This window comes from Lacerta agilis, chromosome 2 (genome assembly GCF_009819535.1).
Source record: "Lacerta agilis isolate rLacAgi1 chromosome 2, rLacAgi1.pri, whole genome shotgun sequence".
In the NCBI taxonomy this organism is placed as follows: Eukaryota; Metazoa; Chordata; class Lepidosauria; order Squamata; family Lacertidae; genus Lacerta; species Lacerta agilis.
In genome coordinates, this window is record NC_046313.1 from 107,322,720 (window position 1) to 107,341,611 (window position 18,892).

Genomic DNA, 18,892 nt, shown 5'->3' on the forward strand with positions numbered 1-18,892 from the left:
ATACAGCTCCCAAGTTAAAACAGTTCAACGCATCATCAGAGATCTACAACCTCTCCTAGACAATGGCAGTTCTCTTTCTCAAGCTCTGGGAGGAAGAATTTCAATTCTCTCTCTCTCTCTCTCTCTCTCTGTGTGTGTGTGTGTATATTTCTGTTTTACAATTTAGAATACTCATTTTAAGCATCATTAAAATATCAGTGACTTTCCTTCTTTCCATGGTTCGTTTTGCATAACATAAATCTGCATATTTTACAAAAAACTAAACCATTCAGCATTCCATTATTACATCCACCACAACTTATTTACACTGTTGAATTTATCCTGATGCTGCCAAGATTCAATATTTTCATTCCAGACAAGAATGAGAGCTGTTGGATAGAGAGAGAGAGAGAAGCGACTCATACCAAGAACAAACTTAGTTGGTCTCTAAGGTGCTACTGGAAGGATTTTTATTATTATTATTATTTTGTTTTGACTATGGCAGACCAACACGGCTACCTACCTGTAACTCAAGCCATTACAGAGCACCTGGCTGGAGCAGTGGCAAACACAATATACTGTATGATAAACGCGTTGCTTTGTTGCCCAGCTCCTGTTGCGTTAAGGGTTAAAAGCCAGGCGAGTCCCTTCCTAGCTCGGCTGGGAGCGGAAATCGCTTCCTGCTCCGCCCACCGTGGGAAATAATTCTTTGAATTTCCCAGGCCTTGGGGCGGTGCTTTGTTTCTTGGGGGAGAAAACCGGTGAGTTTAAAAATAAATAAGCTGAGAAGCTCGTGGGGTGAAAGATGCGATTCCGGGTGGAAGAAAAGGAGAAAGGGAGGAGGGGGTGCAGGTTGGATTCGTGGGGGCGGAGGGAGGCGAGGCATTGTTCAGGCTAAGAGCATCCGAAGATCAGGATCAGGCCAGGGGGTCCCCAGTCCAGCGGCCAACCAGATGCCCCAACGGGAAGCCTCTCCAAGCAGGACCTCCCCACTCGCGATCCCCAACAGCTCGTGCTCAGAGGCGTTTCTAAGGGAATAAATAGCCACTGGCACAGCCTTTGCCTTCTTTTAAAGCAGTTCCTGCATTTTTGGGGGGTGGGGTGGACTAGATAGAAGACCCTTTCAGCTCTACAATTCTAGGATTCTACCTCTTGTACGGAGCAAATTCCACGCGCGAACACCTTCTTTTGACTGTCCCAATCTCCCAATATTATGCTGTCCGTTAGTATGCTTTTCATTACCTTTTTATTACTGATGTTCCATAAAATGTGTCCTCACCCCCCCCTTTTCTTAAATCAAATTTTTATTGGTTTTTAAACAAATACAATAACGCTTAAACACTTATCCAGCAGCACAGCTAACGGTGTTTGTTTTATCCATTGCCTCTGGATAAACGTTCAGCATTCAAACATCATAATAACAATTTCTTATTTATACCCCGCCCATCTGGCTGGGTTTCCCCAGCCACTCTGGGCAGCTTCCAACAGAATGTTAAAATACAATAATCTATTAAACACTAAAAGCTTCCCTAAACAGGGCTGCTTTCAGATGTCTCCTAAAAGTCTGGTAGTTGTTTTCCTCTTTGACATCTGGTGGGAGGGTGTTCCACAGGGCGGGCGCCACTACCGAGAAGGCCCTCTGCCTGGTTCCCTGTAGCTTTGCTTCTCGCAGCGAGGGAACCACCAGAAGGCCCTCGGCACTGGACCTCAGTGTCCGGGCAGAACAATGGGGGTGGAGACACACCTTCAGGTATACTGGACAAAGGCCATTTAGGGCTTTAAAGGTCAGCACCAACACTTTGAATTGTGCTCGGAAACGTACTGGGAGCCAATGTAGGTCGTTCAAGACCAGTGTTATGTGGTCTCGGCGGCTGCTCCCAGTCACCAGCCTAGCTGCCACATTCTGGATTAGTTGCAGTTTCCGGCTCACCTTCAAAGGTAACCCCACATAGAGCGCATTGCAGTAATCCAAGCGAGAGATAACTAGTGCGTGCACCACTCTGGCGAGACAGTCCACAGGCAGGTAGGGTCTCAGCCTGCATACCAGATGGAGCTGGTAGACAGCTGCCCTGGACACAGAATTAACCTGCGCCTCCATGGACAGCTGGGAGTCCAGAATGACTCCCAGGCTGCGCACCTGCTCCTTTAGGGGCACGGTTACCCCATTCAGGACCAGGGAGTCCTCCACACCTGCCCGCCTTCTGCCCCCCAAGAACAGTACATCTGTCTTGTCAGGATTCAACCTCAATCTGTTAGCTGCCATCCATCCTCCAACAGCCTCCAGACACTCACACATATTACTTAACATAACCTCTCCACTGACCGAAATCAATATCTTCTTATACCAACCTCTCAGAATCAGCTCTTAATGTTGTACAACGCCCAGGGGGGGTCTTTTTGATAAAGGGCAGTATGTAAGCCGTATAAATAATAACAATAATCTTATGCACGCTTACCGTGGGGTTTAGCCCCGCTAAACTCAGTAGGATTTACTGCCAAGTAAGCACGGGCAGGATTGTGATTGTTCCGTTGTCCCACTCGGGGCGTGGCTGGGAGACTTTTGGCTTGCTAGATATTGCTGGGACTACAACTCCCATGTTACCTGATCGTTGGCTGAATGATGGCAGCTGGAGTCTGTGGGACCTGGAACTCAGCAACAATCTGAGGTGGGGACCATCTGGATCTTGAGACAAGTTGTTATCCCCGTTCCTGAAACCATCTCCTTTCCACATCGTCCTCGCAGGCTGTGGCACGTTTGAGCTCCGATGGCCCTTTCATCCTGAAGGAACAGAGATGTCAGCAGCACAACTAGATCAGGTATGCAGGAGGATAAAGGCAGAGGGTTTGTGCAAGGGAGGTGTGAGCTCAGAAAATTCTCTTTTTTTTCTCCTGCTCTTGCCGGCCTATTACTATCGTTAAACCACTGAGCCTCTTGGGCTTGCCGATCGGAAGGTCAGCAGTTCGAATCTCCGTGACGGGGTGAGCTCCCGTTGCTCTGTCCCAGCTCCTGCCAACCTAGCAGTTCGAAAGCACGCCAGTGCAAGTAGATAAATAGGTACCACTGTGGCGGGAAGGCAAATGGCATTTCCGTGCACTCTGGTTTCTGTCACGGTGTCCCATTGCGCCAGAAGCGGTTTAGTCATGCTGGCCATATGACATGGAAAGCTGTCTGTGGACAAACAGCGGCTCCCTCGGCCTGAACGCGAGAGGAGCACCGTAACCCCATAGTCACCTTTGACTGGACGTAACTTTTCAGGGGTCCTTTACCTTTTTTACCTGCTACCCAAAGGTCTCCAAGGAACTCAGAACACAATTGAAAACATTAATATAAATACATTATGCCCAGGGTTTGAAATTCCCCAGGTGTGTTTTGTGACTGGCGTGGGTCCAATTGTGACAATATGGAAATGTTTGGGTGCCAGGTTGGCGACTGACTCTCCCACCTGGCTGGCCTCTCCAGCCTTCTTAAGCAGGTAAGTGGAAGAGCTTATTTATTGCATGTATCTCCTCCTTTTTTTCTCCAAGGAGTACATGGTTCACCCCCCTCCTCAATCCCTGCAACAACCCTGTGAGGGAGGTTAGCTCAGTAGGTTAACTGAGTGGGGATTTGAACCCGGATCTCCCAGGTCCTAGTACAGCACTCTAAACATGACACCATGTTGACTTCCTAGAGTACTTCTGCTATGGGGCAGCTCTATAAACTGGGTAGTTAAATACAGGGAAAGCAAAACGTCACTCAGAGAAGGATCTGAAATATTTTCCTTGAAGCTTGAATTGCTTTTATTCTGGATTGTTCCATTTGATGTTTTCATGTGTTGTAAACTGCTTTTAGATTTCTTCTTTAAAGTATAAAGCTGTACAGTTGTACCTTGGTTGCCCTGGAACTCAGGGCTCCCGAATGCTGCAAACCTGGAAGTGATTGTTCCAGTTTGTGAATGTTCTCTTGGAGCCCGAACGTCCGATGGGGCTTCCGCAGCTTTCTGATTGGCTGCAGGAGCTTTCTGCAGCCAATCAGAAGCCGCGATTTGGTTTCCGAACTTTTTTGGAACAATAAACCCCACCATGGGGTGGGGGGGCGGGGAACGATGCCTAGACATTTTGTTGTGGCAACCGTAACCCAGGTTGAAGGCCATTTGGTGATTAGCTTACCGGGTATATATTTTAACACTGGTTATACTATCAGTACAACCCCAGTGACAGCCACAATAGGAATAGCACACTAGTAACAAATCGCTATCACCTCAGTCTATCAAAAGGCTGGGGTGGAGGGAGGTAAGCCTTTTCCTCGTACTGAAAACATGTCAGCAAAGGCACCAGGCGGGTCTTGCTGGGGAGAGCATTGCACAGAGGGGGAGCCACCACTGAGAAGGCCCTCTGCCTTGTCTGCACCTTCCTTAGAGCGGGGATCTGGAGTCTTCTCCGTCCAAAGAAGATCTGGGTAGGTTCCTATCGGGAGAGGCATTTCAGAAGATATAGGAATCCTTGTTGTTATTTATTAGAAAACCTAAGAGCTTTGCTGTTCAACCAGGGAAGTAATTATGGCACACGGTGCGACCATTTTTCTTTATATTGGTGAAATCAACCCGTCTGTTTTGTATTTCCTCCTTGTAGTCGTTTTTTCCTCCCCTTTCAGATGCTCGTGAGCTTTGAAGACGTTGCTGTGTATTTCACCAAGGGCCAGTGGGATCTTCTGGATTCGCATCAAAAATCTTTGTACAGCGACGTCATGGGGGAGAATTACGGCCACGTGGCTTTCCTGAGTAGGTACTAATTCTCGTCATTTTGTTGGGACAAATACGTTCTGAAGCAGCCATCTTATACCTCTTTTAAATGTGTGGGAGGGGAAGCGGGGCTATTGGTTTGTTTGTTTGTTTGTTCTTGTTTTTAACAGGTATTTTGTGCTCTTATGTTGCATTTTCACGTTGCAAACCACCCTGAGCACTGTGGATGAATGGCGGCATACACATTTAATAAATAATAATAAGTCTGTTCTGGAAAATCAGTTGAGGGCATTTGCCAGATATAAGAACACCTGAAGAAGAACTGCTAGATCAGGCCAAAGGCCCATCTAGGCCACATTCACAACATACATTGCAGGGGGTTGGACTAGATGACCCCTGGGGTCCCTTCCAACTCTGCGATTCTAAAGCCCTGTGATAACATTTTAAACAGTCCTGGTTTTCCCCAAAAGATACTGGGAGCTGCTGTTTCTCCAGGTTTGTGCCTTCATTATACACCTTTACGCGCCAGGCAAAAATGTTTCTTTTTAACCAGGCCTTTGGTTGGCCTGATCGACATCCTATACCCTTTTAAAATGTGGCTCTTTTGGGGGGGGGGTGAGCTCCCGTTGCTCGGTCCCTGCTCCTGCCAACCTAGCAGTTCGAAAGCATGTCAAAGTGCAAGTAGATAAATAGGTACCCCTCCGGCGGGAAGGTAAATGGCGTTTCCATGCGCTGCTCTGCTGGCCACATGAAGCTGTCTGCGGACAAACGCCTGCTCCCTCGGCCAGTAAAGCGAGATGAGCGCCGCAACCCCAGAGTCGTCTGCGACTGGACCTAACAGTCAGGGGGTACCTTCACCTTTTCATTATTGGGTTGTTGTTTTTCTTTTTCTTTTATATATTGTGACCTTTTCTGTGAACCGCCCTGAAACCACCGGGTGTAGGACAGTATATAAATTCAAAAAATTAATAATAATACCGTATTTTTTGCTCCATAAGACGCACTTTTTTCCTCCTAAAAAGTAAGGGGAAATACCTGTGCGTCTTATGGAGCGAATGGTGGTCCCTGGAGCTGAATTGCCCAGGGGCCAAAAGCAGATTGTGCTTTTTATTTTACAAAGAGAAAAGGGAGTGTTGAAAGGACCCGCTCAGCAGCTGATCAGCAAGAGATCGGGAGAGAGATAAGAGTCCCCGGCTCCCTTTCAGCCCCGCCCTCCTTTGTTGAATGTGCTGCAGAGGGAGGTTGTTTGTTTCCCCAGGACATGTGACTGGCTGATTAGATTATCTGTCTGAAAACAGTAGAAATGGCTCCCTCTCCTTAGGATTTTTCAGAAATGTGAGTTAAACCCCATAAAAATGGGGCTTTTCCTCTTTGCTTTTCCCCCTTTGCAAAAGGAGCTTTGCTTTTCCCCCTTTGCAAAAAAGCTGCAAAACCTTTAGCTGATCCTCAAAAAAAAACAAAAACAAAAAAACCCCTAGGGCTTTTCCCTTTGCAAAAAAAGCTGCAAAACTTTTAGCTGATCCTCAAAAACAAAACAAAAAACAAAACAAAACAGGGCTTTTAGAGGAGGAAAACCAGAAAAATATTTTTTCTCTTGTTTCCTCCTCTAAAAATGAGGTGCGCCCTATGGTCCGGAGCGTCCTATGGAGCGAAAAATACGGTAATTAATAATAATAATAATTAATAAGGGTGTCAAGAGTTTGGAGGCCCCTATCTCCTTCCCAAGGCTACACTTGGAACACTCAACCTGTCTTCACCACCTATGATTGCTGTGCTGTTTTCATGGGATTGTTTCAGTTATGGATGTTCAACTGGCTTTTGTACTTCGTAAACCTCTCGGAAGCCGGTTTTTGACATTAAGCGGTATATTGAGTAATAAATTGCAACAGGAATGGTAATAATAATATTCACATCCTTACCCAAGTGGGGTCTCCAGTTCTCAAACCCGACCTGATCTCCCGGCTGGAACAAGAGGAAGAGCCGTGGATTCCGATCCCCTGTGAGGTGGATGGAGGGAAGACTCTGGACTCTGGACCAGGTGCGAAATTAGACAAAGCCAGCTTTTGAATAAGGTGTTTGGGGTTGAGCACGATGCAAGGCTGGCAGGTGGGGAGGCTGCTCCTCTTCCTTCCTGGCTTGTCGTCTTTGAATTCACCCTGGTGGACCAGAGGTCACTAAGTATGTGCTGTGCCGACACTGTAGAACCCTGTTTCTCAAACTTGGGTCCCCGGATGTTGTTGGACTACAACTCCCATCATCCCTGTTCGGGAGGGAAGATCCCACTCGGGCAGGAAGTTGCCAGCATGCATGGTGGGGTGGGGTCACAAAGTTGCCCTCCCGTAAACCCCCTTGAGATTACAGGTGAAACTCGAAAAATTAGAATATCGTGGAAAGGTTCGTTTCTTTCAGTAATTCAACTTAAAAGAAACAAAATAGAAACAAAATAGAAAATTCTTTCCAGTAGCACCTTAGAGACCAACTGAGTTTGTTCTTGGTATGAGCTTTCGTGTGCATGCACACTTCTTCAGATACACTGAAACAGAAGTCACCAGATCCTTAAATGAGGGAGTGGGGAGGGGTATTACTCAGAAGGGTGGTGGGAATGGGTGATCAGCTGATAGGTGTGGAAAACCTGTTGACGACTCTTAACGGCTGCAATTAGTCTTGCAGGGAAAGGCAAGGGGTGAGATGGCTAAAGATAGCTTTGTTATGTATAGTGAGATAAGAATCCAATGTCTTTGTTCAGACCAGGTTTCTCCATGGTCTTAAGTTTGGTGATTAGTTGCAATTCAGCCACTTCTCTTTCCAACTTAAAAGGTGAAACTAATATATGAGATAGACTCACGACATGCAAAGGGAGATATGTCAAGCCTTTGTTTGTTATAATTGTGATGATTGTGGCGTACAGCTGATGAGAACCCCAAATTAACAATTTCAACTTTGGGGTTTTCATCAATTGTGCACCATAATCATCACAATTATAAAAAACAAAGGCTTGACATATCTTGTTTTGCATGTCATGAGTCTATCTGATATATTAAACTCCAGTAGCTAATGAAAACAGTTGCTTACATAAATGGACTTTTCCACGATATTCTAATTTTTCGAGTTTCACCTGTATATTTCATTGCTTTGAGAACAGCGGTTTAGATCACAAGGGTGATGAGAATCAATGTAATCAAATTGGTGCTACCTCTGTGTGCCAGTCGCCCCCCCTGCATGCATTTCCCCCCCTGCATGTGATATTTGCTGAAGGAGAATAATTCCTTTCTGCAGAATCTGCTCACTTTCTGAGGCTTGGTTTGAACAGAGCGTCCAAAGATCTGAAACCTTCAAGGATGGGTAGAAATGGAATTACCCTCTGCATTTTTTTGTGCCTTCAGGTGCAAGAAGACCATCCTCTCTTTGTTCTGGTGCATCCGCTCTTCCTGGTGGAAGTGATACAACTGAGGCAGACTCCAGGCAGGTAGGATTACAGAGCCCAGCGGCAGAAATCTGTCGTTTGTGGGAGAGGGGAGGCATACAAACCACCTTGTTCTGAGGCAGATAATTGGTCCATAAAACACAGTATTGTCTACAGGTCCTGTGGTGATTGGCAGAAGCTCTCCAAGGTTTTGGGAAGTGGCGCTGTGGTCTAAACCACTGAGCCTCTTAGGCTTGCCAATCAGAAGGTTGGTGGTTCAAATCCCCTGCTCCCGTTGCTCAGTCTCAGCTCCTGCCAACCTAGCAGTTCGAAAGCACGCCAGTGCAAGTAGATAAATAGGTACCGCTGCGGCGGGAAGGTAAACGGCGTTTCTGTGCGCTCTGGCTTCCGTCATGGTGTTCCATTGCACCAGAAACGGTTTAGTCATGCTGGCCACATGACCCAGAAAGCTGTCTATGGGCAAACAGCAGCTCCCTCGGCCTGAAAAGCGAGATGAGCGCCGCAACCCCACAGTCGCCTTTGACTGGATTTAACCGTCCAGGGGTCCTTTACCCTTTTTTTTGCCTGGGGTGCCAGGGATTGAACCCAGCTGAGGAAAGACGTGAGTTTAGTGCCTCCACTGATTCTCAGATCAGAGCAAAACCACATTTCGAAGCAGATATGCCACTATTGTGTGTGGTTTGGGTAGAAGCCTCTTTGGGATGGTATCTGGGGAAGTGAAGATCTTTAGTTTGCCTACCTGCTGTCGTCGTCATTGTTGCAGAGACCAGTGACCTTTGAGGATGTGGCTGTGTACTTTTCAGAGCAGGAGTGGGCCTTGCTGGATCTGGCTCAAAGAAGCTTGTACAGGGATGTCATGCTCGAGAACTATGAAAATACATCTTTGCTGGGTAAGTACCATTCCCTGCCATTTGTGGGAGAGTCCTTCGCCTGGGGATGCCCTGGAATAGCCAGATCTCTACACCCACCCCACCCTGTTCTCTGAAGTGCAGGAATACCACGATAGTGTCGCTAATAAATTAGTTTGGGTGGAATTCATTGTTGCGCTAGGACAGTCGTTCAGTCGCCACAAACCTTTCTGCTTGCCGGATGGATTGATTCCAAGCATCATAATAATAATAATAATTTACTATTTGTACCCCGCCCATCTGGCTGGGTCTCCCCGGCCACTCTGGGCGGCTTCCAACAAATATTAAAATACAATACAAAGTCACAGATTAAAAACTTCCCTAAACAGGGCTGCCTTCAGGTATTTTCTAAATGACAGGTAGTTGTTTATCTCTCTGACCCCTGATGGGAGGGCGTTCCACAAGGCAGGCGCCACTACCGAGAAGGCCCTCTGCCTGGTTCCCTGTAGCTTTGCTTCTCGCAGTGAGGGAACCACCAGAAGTCCCTCGGCGCTGGATCTCAGTGTCCAGCAACATACCCAGCAACCTGCTTTTTGGGGGTACTCCTGATCTTCCACAGCAGATCCGGGGGGGGGGGAGCATAGAAGGCCTCATTGTTCTACCTGTTGTCCTGGTGCTGGATTTACCAAAGCACCAGGTGAGTTGAGTCTGGGCGTGTCGTCTTTATGCCTTGCTCCTCTGCTCATAGGACAGCCAGGGTGGCTTAACACCAGAGACAAAGGCATAATGCAGCAAAATGAAATAAAAAAATTCAACAACTGATATCAGTCCAAAAAAACAAAAAACAAATTTAGGATAATGCAGCGTAAAAGAAGCAAAAATAGAACTGCAAAAAGTTCTGGAAACTAAGCCTCACAAGGAGCTGGGTAAACATTTAGCCTGGAAAAGAAGAGACTGAGAGGAGATAATTGATAGCTATCTTCAGATCATCTGAAGGGCTGTCCCATGGACGATGGAGCAAGCTTGTTTTCTCCTGCTCTGGAGGGTAGGACTCCAACCAGTGGCTTCAAGTTACAAGAAAGGAGATTCCGACTAAATGCCTGGGGGGTGGGGGGACTTTCTGACAGTAAGAGCTTTTCGGCAGTGGAACTGGACTCCCACGAGAGGCAGTGGACTCTCCTTCCTTGGAGGTTTTCAAGCAGAGGTTGGGTGGCCACCTGTCATGGATGCTTTAGCTGAGACTCCTGCATTGCTGGCGGTTGGACTGGATGACCCCCGAGGTTCCCTCCCAACTCTTAAGATTATGTGATTCTAAACATTTTAAAGCCTGTCAATGCTGTCAATTTTGCCACATCGTGTGTGTATGTGTGTGTGTGTGTGATTTATGCACCTACTGTTCCTCCCCCCCACCCCTTTCAGGCTGCCCAGTATGGGAAAAAGAAATGATTGTCCGATTCCTCCTTGACCCTCTTTGCCTTTTCTCTCCAAACAGGATCTCCTGTCCTCAAACCCTCCCTGATCTCCAGCTTAGAAGAAGAGGAGGAACCTTGGGTGCCAGATCCACAGGCCCTGGAGGAAAGGAAAGCCTTGGACTCCAGCTCTGGTGAGAGAGGAAGTATGTTAGATTTATTTGCTTGTTTTGAGTTGAAGAGCATTTAAGCATAAACTCCCTTCCCGTTCCTGGCAGAGGACTCTGCCTCATGTTTTTCCCTGAACATTTTAATTTCCTCTCGGCTCCTTCTAAATGATTTATTTAGGTTTGGATTCTGTTAGCGCTCCCTCATGTTCTCAGCTCCTAAAACGTCTCTGGTTTATTCCTTTGTTTACCCGACCGCTCTCTCTGTCTCCCTCCCAGCAGGTGACAAGAAAAAAAGGCACTTTTGCCCAGATTGTGGGAACAGTTTTACGGTGATAGCGAGTCTCGTGAGGCACCAGAGATCCCACACGGGGGAGAGACCTTACAAATGCCTCGAGTGTGGGAAAGGGTTTCGCGACAAAGGAGGCCTAGTCAAACACCGGAGAATCCACACTGGCAAAAAGCCTCACGAGTGCCACGAATGCAGGAAAAGGTTCACGGAGAGAGACGCGCTTATTCAGCATCAGAAAACCCATCTTGGTGAGGGAATTGTGGTCACCGTGCTTTGGGGTGTCGCTTATTTATTCATAGAATCATTGAATCATAGAGTTGGAAGAGACCACAAGGGCCATCCAGTCCAACCCCCTGACAAGCAGGAAACACCATCAAAGCATTCCTGACAGATGGCTGTCAAGCCTCTGCTTAAAGACCTCCAAAGAAGGAGACTCCACCACACTCCTTGGCAGCAAATTCCACTGCCGAACAGCTCTTACTGTCAGGAAGTTCTTCCTAATGTTTAGGTGGAATAATCTTTCTTATAGTTTGAATCCATTGCCCCGTGTCCGCTTCTCTGGAGCAGCAAAAAACAACATTTCCCCCTCCTCTATATGACATCCTTTTATATATTTGAACATGGCTATCATGTTCGTGCACTGCTCTGCAACAACTAAAGCACCGCTTTTTTTAAAAAAAGATAGAAACAAACTGCATCAGGCAATAAAAATCTACCAGAAAAGCAAAACCTAAACTAAGCAGCCTGAGCAAATCAGTTTTGTTCCCCTGTTCTGAAAAGAAGATAAAGGCATTACTTATTTTAGCATTCCCCCCCCCACATTTTCCTCTTCTTCATTTTCGATTGGCTGCTCTTTACCAATTCCTGTTAGACTTTTGTATAACTACGAGAGAGAGACATTGCACATACTTTCTTAAATCAAGAAATCTTTAATAAAAATACTTCAAAGACAAAGAACTAGAGCACATTCCCAAATATCAAGAAGAGTTGCTCTTCGCTTTGTTGGTCCACGTTATAAATCAATAAACTTTAGTTATAAATCAATAATTCGTATGTCACAACCTGTCTCTCCCACTGTTTATCATACATAAATGCCTGACTGATTTTAGTAAATAATAATAATTTAATAATTTAATAATTGTTTTCCCAGCCACTCTGCGCAGCACCCAACCAAATATTAAAAACATGATAAAACATCAAGCATTAAAAACTTCGCTAAACAGGGCTGTCTTCAGATGTCTTTTAAAAGTAAGATAGTTGTCTATTTCCTTGACATCTGATGGGAGGGTGTTCCACAGGGCGGGCGCCACTACCGAAAAGGCCCTCTGCCTGTTTCCCTGTAACCTCACTTCTTGCAGTGAGGGAACCGCCAGAAGGACCTCGGACCTGGACCTCAGTGTCTGGGCTGAACGATGGAGGCGGAGACGCTCCTTCAGGTATAATGGGCTGAGGCCGTTTAGGGCTTTAAAGGTCAGCACCGACACTTTGAATTGTGCTCGGAAACATACTGGGAGCCAACGTAGGTCTTTCAGGACCGGCGTTATATGGTCTCAGCGGCCACTCCCATTCACCAGTCTTGCTGCCACATTCTGGATTAGTTGTAGTTTCTGGGTCACCTTCAAAGGTAAACCCACGTAGACCGCGCTGCAGTAGTCCAAGCGGGAGATAACCAGAGCATGCGCCACTCTAGACACAAACTCTTCAGCAGACCCAGCATTCCATTTCTGCCGCAAACGCACAGATATACCTGACACCTTTCAGTTCTCTTTGTTACGAGGCTCAGTGATCTCAAATCCTCAGGCTTCAAAATAATCTCTGGACCGTCTGTTTTAACTTCGTCACTAAACAATGGTTTTCTCTATTTTTGTTGTTGAAAGTATAAAACAAATTCCAGTTACAACAATTGTTAACTCCAGGACAAGCCCCTGTTTCGTTTATTCTTCTTCAGCTGGAATAATAAAGAATCTCAAATTAAACTTATATCTTCTGACATTATTATCTATTTAGTCATTTCTTGTGTAACAAGCATTTCGACATCCAGAGAAAGTTTTATCATGTCTATATGAAAGAATGCACATAACAAATTTTCATATAGACATGATAAAACTTTCTCTGGATGTCAAAATGCTTGTTACACAAATGTCTTGATAGAAATGACTAAACAGACAATAATGTCAGAAGATATAAGTTTAATTTGAGATTCTTTATTATTCCAGCTGAAGAAGAATAAACGAAACAGGGCCTTGTCCTGGAGTTAACAATCGCAACTGGAATTTGTTTTATACTTTCAACAATAAAAATAGAGAAAAACGTTGCTTATTGCCGTCCTGGCCTGAGTCCTTGCAACCTTTCTACTTTATTTCCTGTATTCTTCAAGGACTCCAATTTTCTAATTAACTTCCTCCCTGCCAAGCATCAAGTGGGGTGGGAGAGAAGGGCATTAGTCCTGCCGCCATCATTTCCAGCGGGGTCACTCCTTGCCTGTTTGGTCCCTTCGCAGGTGACCTGAGGAAGCGCTACCTGTGCCTGGAGTGCGAGGTGAGCTTTCTCAGCAAAGGAGGCCTCGAGAGGCACCAGAGGGTCCACGCGGGAGAGAGGCCCTTCCAGTGCCCTGAGTGCGAGAAAAGCTTCTACGACAACGGGAGCCTGGTGAGGCACCGGAGGACCCACCAGCAGGACAGGCCCTTCCCCTGCCTCGAGTGCGGGAAGCGCTTCAACATCCGGTCCAACCTCACCAGGCACGAAATCCTGCACAAGGAAGCCAAGCCCTTCCAGTGCGCCGACTGCGGGAAGCAGTTCAGCAGGAAGGGGCGCTACCTGAAGCATGCGAAAGAGAAGCCCTACGAGTGCCCCGTGTGCGGCAAGGCCTTCTGCGAGAGGGGAGGCATGGTCAGGCACCGGAATCAGCACCCAGGTGAGTGGGGCAGCACCCGGGGGGGTCTTCTCTGGGTGGCAAGGGCATAAGAAGAGCCAGTGTGGTGTAGTGGTTAAAAGCGATGGACTCATAATCTGGTGAATCAGGTTTGCATCTCCACTCTTCCACATGCAGCTGCTGGGTGACCTTGGGCTAGTCACACTTCTTTGAAGTTTCTCAGCCCCACTCACCTCACAGAGTGTTTGTTGTGGGGGAAGAAGGGAAAGGAGAATGTTAGCTGCAGACTCCTTCAGGTAGAAGAAGAGAAGAGTTTGGATTTGATATCCCGCTTTATCACATTAGTCTCAAAGCGGCTAACATTCTCCTTTCCCTTCCTCCCCCACAACAAACACTCTGTGAGGTGAGTGGGGCTGAGAGACTTCAGAGAAGTGTGACTGGCCCAAGGTCACCCAGCAGCTGCATGTGGAGGAGCAGAGACGCAAACCCGGTTCACCAGATTACGAGTCTACTGCTCTTAACCACTACACCACACTGGTAGTGATAAAGTGGGATATCAAATCCAAACTACTACTACTACTACTACTACTACTACTACTACTTCTTCTTCTTCTTCTTCTTCTTCCAGGTCAGTCCAGCATCCTGTTCTCTCAGCGGCCAGCCAGATCTTAAGAGTTGGAAGGGACCACAAGGGCAGCGTTCGAAACTCCCATGGTTCCAGGCACATTTTGCGACAGGGAATTTCATTCGCGCGAGCAGTTTCTGAGCTCTGCAGAGTTTGGAAGGAAAGGAGGAACTTTGTCTGCCTCCCCACTTCCAGCTACTGTCTGAAGACTTAAGAGATCCTCTTAAGAATATTAGGGGTGGGTGGGCGGGGGAAGGACTAGAACATGTGGAAAATGAACATGATACTTTAGCTGCGGTTCGTTCATTTTTCAGCTTTGCATTCTTGTTATTAAAAGCGCGCATAGACATTCCGTTGTCCAATCACAAAAATAATGTTGTTGTTGTTGTTGTTCAGTCGTTCAGTCGTGTCCGACTCTTTGTGACCCCATGGACCAGAGCACGCCAGGCACGCCTATCCTTCACTGCCTCTCGCAGTTTGGCCAAACTCATGTCAGTCGCTTCGAGAACACTGTCCAACCATCTCATCCTTTGTCGTCCCCTTCTCCTTGTGCCCTCCATCTTTCCCAACATCAGGGTCTTTTCTAGGGAGTCTTCTCTTCTCATGAGGTGGCCAAAGTACTGGAGCCTCAGCTTCAGGATCTGTCCTTCTAGTGAGCACTCAGGGCTTGCCAGTTCCTGGAGAAGGAACTGGCAAGCCGCTCCAGTATCCCTGCCAAGAAAACTCCACAAAAATAATAGCAGGTTTTAATTCTTTTTTTAAAAAAAATTCATTGAATTCACACAAATTTCACATTAAAAATCCCATACATAATAAATGTTTATTTTTTTTCAGTGGCTTCCTGTCCCATTTTCCGTGGGGTTTTTTTTTTTAAATTCTGTCTCATTGCTTCACCCTGTTTTTAAATATGGTTTGCCATATTTCAAAAAGTAAAAACCAGGACACCCTGAAGGTTGTTTATTTAGGAAGACCCCAAAATTGTTGAGCTCCCCCCCCCCCCCTGAACGTAACTTTTGTTTTGGAAATCTTGGATGTATGGCAACCCTATTTTATATCATAACCATAATACAATAATCTCTCAATCTTATTTATTATAATAAATCCTGCTCGCAAATTCGTCATATTGTAATAGTCCGAAAAAGGCTTCCATTCTTCCAATAGGTTTTAATTCCTCATACCCGTAAGCCTATTTTTAAGGCTTCTTGCTGAGTTTCACATCCTAAAATGGCTCACCCTTCTCTCTTACGATTCATGCGCGCTCTGGACTTCCAATGTGTGCCTCTTTTGACCTTTAAAGCCCTATGCGGCTTAGGACCCTCGTACCTAAGGGACCGCCTCTCCTGGTATGTCCCGTGTAGGACCTTAAGGTCCTCAAATAATAATCTTTTGGAGGTCCCGAGCAACAAAGATGCTAGGTTGGCCTCAACTAGGACCAGGGCCTTCTCAGTAGTGGCCCCGACTTGGTGGAACGGTCTATCACAAGAGACCAGGGCCCTGATGGGATTTGGCATCTTTCCGCAGGGCCTGCAAGACGGAGCTGTTCCACCTGGCCTTTGGGTTGGTTTCCGTTTGATATTTATGCTTCATTCTTTTATTGGTGGGTTATTTGAAAATGAGACTGCAGTTTTAATATTAAATTTTTAAATTTGTATTTTAATCTGTTATTTTAAATTGATTGTGTTTATGTTTTTGCTGTGATTTTAATTAGTGTTAGCCGCCCTGAGCCCGGTTTTTGGCTGGGAAGGGCGGGGTATAAATAAAAATTTCTTCTTATTATTATTATTAAAGGAGAGGAGGCTGAACTACACAGCCATGAGAGAAACTGAATGGACGTGATATATTTAAAAAATGGGATATTATAACAGAGAGATCCTGTCGGCGGCCATGCAAACTGCAGCATGATTCGCCTTGCAAAAATACAGAGAGACACAAGTGTCAGTGTGTGTGTGTGTGTACTTATTACCAGTATATATGATTGAAGATATATACGTATATAGATATATACACATCCTGCTCTTTGTTCCAACAGATGAGCTGAGGGAAAAGTTTGCCTGCCCAGAATGTGGGAAGGTTTTCAGCAAGAAATCCAACCTGAGGAGCCACCAGAAACGCCACACGGCCGAGAGGCCCTTCAAGTGCTACGTCTGCGGGAAGAGGTTCAAGAAGAAAGGGGAGTTGGGGACGCACCAAAACAGCCACACTGGGGAGAGGCCCCACAAGTGCTTTGAGTGCGGGAAGATGTTCGGTAGCAAAACAGCCCTCTATCAACACCACCGGATTCATACAGGAGAGAAGCCCTACTCCTGCGCAGAGTGCGGGAAGCAGTTCGCTTTCAAAGGAAACCTCGATCGGCATCGGAGGAGCCATGTTGGATGAGGCAAGATGGCGGCAGGGAAATGGCCAGAAGCTGTGTGGCAGAAAAGGAGACAGCCCTCCACCCTGCCTTTTGTGTGTGTGTGTATTGAATGACTGTCTAGTTAGAGGAAGTCTCACCAAGTGTTTTGGACCACGAGGCACCCATTTTGAATTTTGAGGGTGGGCGAGGCAGCCAGCACCCCTCGCACAAAAAGCCTTACAGGGCCCCATTTTAGGAAGTGAGAGCTGCTTGAACAGCACTTTGCCAAGGGCACGCTTAACCCTGTGTAGTGGTTTAAGAGACTTGAGGTCACATCCACACAGTTCCTTCGAAGCATGTGGGGCAGGATTCAGCTAACTGGTCCCACTAGCAGAAGCCTGTGCATTGAGGCTGCCCCACATGTTCCTGAAACTGGCTCTGGAGGTGTCAGGGAAAGGGAGGAGAGGGGTGTTTGTTTTGTCTGGCTGGCTGAAAAGATTGCACTGGCGGGACAAGAGAAGGTTAAGGCGTGGTATGATAGCCATGTTCAAATATATAAAAGGATGTCATACAGAGGAGGGAGAAAGGTTGTTTTCTGCTGCTCCAGAGAAGCGGACACGGGGCAATGGATTCAAACTACAAGAAAGAAGATTCCACCTAAACATTAGGAAGAACTTCCTGACAGTGAGAGCTGTTTGACAGTGGAATTTGCTGCCAAGGAGTGTGGTGGAGTCTCCTTCTTTGGAGGTCTTTAAGCGGAGGCTTGACAGCCATCTGTCAGGAATGCTTTGATGGTGTTTCCTGCTTGGCAGGGGGTTGGACTGGATGGCCCTTGTGGTCTCTTCCAACTCTACGATTCTATGACAATCTCCTTGGCGCTACATTGAATTCCTCACTCAGCTTCTCCCAAAGAATCTTGGGAACTGTAATTTCTTAAAGATGTTGCGTGTCTTAGCTATGTCAGAGGTAAACTGCAGTTCCCTCCCCATGCCCAGTGCGAGGATCCTATTAATGACCTAAGTTGCAGGGTGTTTGTCAGGGTTACAGAGCTCATACGAAACGCTATCAGCGTGCAACTCTGAAAAGAAATGATACCCATTTTTATTTTTATTTTATTTTGTTATTTATTAAAGTTGTATTCCGCCCTGCACCCGCAGGTCTCGGGGTGGTTCACAGGATAAAATCACAATATGAAAACACACAATACACAACGGAAACTAAAACAACCCAGTAACCCTCCCCACCCCAACCACATTTTGAAAGGGCATTGGATGTGAATCAGTCCAAGGCCTGGTTGAAGAGGAACATTTTTGCCTGGCGCCTAAAGGTGTATAATGAAGGCGCCAGGCGAAGTTCCCTGGGGAGAGCATCCCACAAACGGGGAGCCACTGCAGAGAAGGCCCCGTTCTCTCCTCCCTCCCCAATTCCTCTTTGCCTAATGTTGAGCAAACGTGGGTAACCTCTGGCACGACGGCTCCCATGTTTGCCAGCCCTTGACCCTAGTGGCTGAGGCAGGTGGCTCCAGTAACCTCTGCGAGGCCACAGGTGAGCCACCCCTCCTGCGTGTGTTGTTGCTGTGTTCCTTGTTGCACGTCATATGTGAAATAGTGCAGAGCTGTAGCAGCCCCTTGGGCAATTTCCCCCTTTCGCGGTCGACTGTCAGGCTATGGCTCAAAATAGGAAGAGGAAAATCTTGACAAGGGCAGTAAGGTAAATGTCTCTAATAAACATTAATTTACCAAGTTGCCAAGCTGGCCCTAGTGTTCCTGTTTATTTGGGTTGGAAACTTACTAAAAGCATGCTTTTAAAAACCCAAGATGTATTTTAATCATCAGATTAGTACAAAAAACAATGTTTCCCTGTTCAAATGTCTTGCTCTCCCAAGTTACACAAAGCACCTATTCGCTTCCGTGGTTTTGTAAACAACCAACCAACCACAAAAGCATGCCTGTAATTGTAGAGAGTTAACTATATTGGAACCCCTCCCACAGTCTAGCCCTCTCATGTTTGGAGATGTTTAATTACATTTTTATTTTTATTTTTTATATTTGTAACCCACCCACCCTTGCTAAGGAGCCCTGGGTTGCAAATACCCAAGATGGTAATGCCAGCAATGAAAAATTATATGGATCTTGTGTAAATACAAGTAAAAGCTGAGTGAAAACACAGGAAAGGTGCTATCGAGAGACATCAGGCATGTTTTCCGGCATCACAGGGCCT

At 46.5% G+C, this 18,892-nt stretch overlaps 2 protein-coding genes across 2 annotated transcripts in view; one reads left to right on the forward strand and one right to left on the reverse strand.

Annotated features, from left to right (window-relative positions):
- Positions 1 to 18,892, reverse strand: part of LOC117042396 (oocyte zinc finger protein XlCOF6-like) — a 449,944-nt gene that overhangs the window by 300,521 nt on the left and 130,531 nt on the right. The window lies entirely within an intron of this gene.
- Positions 7,004 to 17,266, forward strand: LOC117042984 (zinc finger protein 436-like). The gene is made up of 6 exons (XM_033142606.1): positions 7,004 to 7,015; positions 8,855 to 9,014; positions 10,465 to 10,575; positions 10,828 to 11,088; positions 13,341 to 13,754; positions 16,367 to 17,266. Exons 1-6 carry the CDS (start codon positions 7,004 to 7,006, stop codon positions 16,711 to 16,713), a joined length of 1,305 nt encoding a protein of 434 aa, XP_032998497.1. The 3' UTR covers positions 16,714 to 17,266.